Below are 3,809 nucleotides of genomic sequence, written 5' to 3' on the forward strand. Positions count from 1 at the left end.
CCATTCGTATTACTTCTTCCCTCTCCCGATCAGCGAAGACGAAGAGTAAACCCACAGAGGGTTGTCGTTCTTGACGGACCCCCTTGCACTTCATCGCGATTTCTCAGCTGCATCGGAGCTCTCGTCGATCTACCTTTCGTTCGAATTGATGGTGGGTTTTCATTTTGGGTAGGGTTTTGTGTGCGGTTTTTGTTTCAAATCTACCCTTCTTCATCTTCGTTTCAGATTTGGAACCAAGAACATACTCACCTTCGACTTTTGGATTTGGGTTTTATTTCAGATCCAAAATCAAGAACGCGTAACACCCATTGTGTGTTTATGTGTGTGTTGTGTTCTACACTCACTGAAAAATGTTCATCAGAGGGATAAGAAGAGTTACACACATAGTTCGATCTTGAAAGATTTCGCATCTACTTTGACCTTAAAAGTCAATTTCATCTAGGTTTACAGCTTGAAGATTGTTCTTGAGTTCTTGAAGTTCGTTATTTAGTTCATGAAATCGAGGTTGAGTCTTGATTTGTTAAGAACATACAAGGGCGCGCGCACACACACACACACACACACAGAGACTTTCTTTTTTCTTTTTCTTTTTTCTTTTTATTTCTGTAATAAAAAAATTGAAAAGGGGAAATACCAAGGGCAAATTTGTCATTATAAAAAGTTTTAAAATTTTTGGACCAAACTCGCAACAAAACGAAACTATTGGACCATCCTTGCAGGCCAAACCCATTTTGGACCACACTTGCTAGTTTTGACATACCACAAGGACCATTCTTGCAATTTTGTCTAATGATTACAACTTATCTTCTTCTCATAAGTATCTTGTTTTCATTGTGAGAATTTTTTTTTTCGATTTCTAATTAATAATCTAACTTTGATTGTGATGAACATAAATATATGATTAATGAAGTATGGCTATACCAATATTTAAAAAATCGGTTTTTTAATTGAACCGACATGGTGACCAATTCACGGTTCAATCGTCGGTTCAACCGGTTTCTATAATTTTCATATGTTTTCCTATTTTCCTACACACATAGACATCCACAAGTTTAAACATTAAAAATACACATAAATACAAGTTGAATATTAATCCAAATACCTTAAAAACACATAATAGTAAGTTTTACATAATCAGATCAAAAATAAAATAAAGTATAATACACAAACAAAATATAGTTTTAGATGAACACAAACGCAGTAAAAAACTTTATAACATACACTACAAGTTTTTATTCAAAGAAATCCAAAATAGATGCGAAAAAAAAAACTAAAGCTTGTTATGAAAACGATTCATTTTCATATGTTTTTATTTAATTTAATCGATTCAACCGGATTTTTGTAAAAGCTGGCTAATTTATTCCGATTCAAAAATAAATATAAAATCGGTGCTAGTTGAACCCACCCGTTTGATATTGTTCAATATGGATTCGAATATATGAAAATTACAATTATATTAACGTATTTAGGTTTAGATTGATAGCGCGTATTACATTTTTATCATCTTTTTATCGCAAGCTTTTTTATCAAAGTAGTTTTATATTTGAATAATATTGTTATAATTAGTTAAAATTCTTAAATTATAAATATAATGTTACATAATAAATAAATAAAAGTATAATATTGTAGTTAAAAATATAAAACCAAATTAATGAAATTAGTCAGTGTTGTGTGTTCGGTCCCTTATTTATTTGTGCATTCGGACCGTCCTCATGATAATGATATGATTTTGTTGTGTTTTTCTTTCCTTTGCGGCCTAAATAGAGACGAAATAAGCAATTTTGAACAAAACACAAAGGCAATTTATCAGTAATTTGTTCAAACTATAATACGGTTTCTTGCATTTAATTAACCATATTTTAACTGATAATACAAAAATGTCATAAAGTTGACTCTCAAATTCAATAAAGAAATTGAATAAATATTCATCACACAAAAACTCGACGTGTTAATTTGCATGCCATATTTGAAGAACGAAGAAGAAGCATATGTATTAACAGTTACCACAATCCAAATAAATACATTAAACTAATCCATATAGATTGTTTCGTGAAAACAAATATCCATAACAAAAACATATAAAAAAACTATATATAAATCACTGGAATCAAATAAAGAAAACGAAATTTCTCACAAGTTTATATGTCCAAAAGTTCTAAGAATTAAATCATAAAAATATCTACGGATTAACCTAGATACCTTCCTTGATAATCATCCATCACAAAATTATCCCCAACACCAACATTCACTTGTGAATCGTATTCTGGCACTGCCAACTCCGGCATTAACGGCATCACACCACCTTGCACCACCACCGGCGTCTGAAACAACCATTGATTAGAGTTACCAATAACCATACCCCCTTCAAACATCGGATAACCAAACCCACCCACTTCACTTTTCAATGGAACAAACGACGTCGTTGATGCACCATCGAACCACCCAACACCATGGTTCATAAAGTAGTGGTTCTGATTCACCATTTGAACCTGATTAAAACCCATGTGAGAATGTGTCGAACTTCCATACTGATAATAATCAACATGCTCGAACTTCATTCTTTTCTGTAATTCAAGATAATCTCTCACACTCTTCTCCTTGTTCTCCAATCCCATAGCGAAATGTCTCAACTGCACTTCAGATAACCCATCGAGTTCATCAAACCAAGTCGGGTACTTAACTTCCATGTTTCTTTTTCGTGCTTTCTCAAGTTCACCTTCGACCTTTTTCTTTCGTTCTTCAAAGTACTCTTTGAGGCCATAATGTTTCTTCCTGTTTTCTTCTTTTGATTTGTAAGAAGCGATGGATTTCTTGACTTGATCAGGGTCTTGTGGCCAAATCTCCGGCTTGTTGGAGTTTGGAGGGATTATGATCATAGCAGTGTCAATGTCGCACAGAGTCTTCAATTCTTGGGCTTTCTTTATCATTCCTTGTTTTCTTTTCTCGTAAGTCGTGTTTCGGGTCTTCTCTTTCGTTATGTATTTCATCTCTATCTTTGCACGTCCCATCTATGAACAAAACACGTAAATAAGTGATTATGAATCATCAAGAACAGTTCGTATTCATTTGTATGTGTAAAAGATTTAACGATAGTATGAAGAAACTTACAGTGAATCTGTGAAAAAAAAAAGGGTTTTCAATGGAAAACCCTAATCGTAATCGAGCGATGATCAAGTTGAGACTTGAGAGAGAAAGTAGAGAGCGTTAAAAAATGGAATGTGTCTGTATGTAATGTGTTCTAAAGCTTTACCATATATTTCATATATATATATATACTACATGTACCTTTTTTAACGCAGAGAAAGCTTCGGACTCTATAATAGAATTTGGAGGGTTAAATTTGGTATTGATTGAAGTGTAATAAATATAGATTGATGTGTAATAAATTTAGAAATTGTAAAATTTGATATGATTTGATTTGGGTTTGTTAACGTTGATCTAAAATATTCTAAAATATCGAAAAAAATATACATAAAACTAATACAAAATGCGTAGAGAAATAATATATTATAGTTATTAGTATATGATAAAAATCCATCGAAGAAATTATTTGTTTGAACTTTGAAGATCTCGCTTTTTCTATTTTTAGTCCTGGTGTCGTGTTGTTAGGCTGAAACGAATCGAACGAACACGAACATGGTTTGTTCATATTCGTTCGTTTAAGTTAGCCGAACAAATAAATGAATACGAACGAGTTTTTTTGTTTATATTCGTTTGTTTAATAAATTACATTGTTTATGTTCGTTCGTTTATGTTTCATGAATATGCTAAACGAACATAAATAAACAAAGATAAATAAACATAATTTG

The 3,809-nt window shown here is 32.1% G+C and overlaps 1 protein-coding gene across 1 annotated transcript; it reads right to left on the reverse strand.

The window, feature by feature from the left end:
* Positions 1–2,186: 2,186 nt before the first annotated feature.
* On the reverse strand, positions 2,187–3,008 carry LOC122196102 (agamous-like MADS-box protein AGL11). The gene has a single exon (XM_042898430.1). It carries the CDS (start codon positions 3,006–3,008, stop codon positions 2,187–2,189), a length of 822 nt encoding a protein of 273 aa, XP_042754364.1.
* Between the last annotated feature and the right edge of the window lie 801 nt (positions 3,009–3,809).

The sequence above is a fragment of the Lactuca sativa genome, chromosome 9 (assembly GCF_002870075.4).
Source record: "Lactuca sativa cultivar Salinas chromosome 9, Lsat_Salinas_v11, whole genome shotgun sequence".
In the NCBI taxonomy this organism is placed as follows: Eukaryota; Viridiplantae; Streptophyta; class Magnoliopsida; order Asterales; family Asteraceae; genus Lactuca; species Lactuca sativa.

Coding starts and splice junctions, on each gene's coding strand:
- LOC122196102 (XM_042898430.1), bottom strand. CDS start 3,008: ATGGGACGTGCAAAGATAGAGATGAAATACATAACGAAAGAGAAGACC.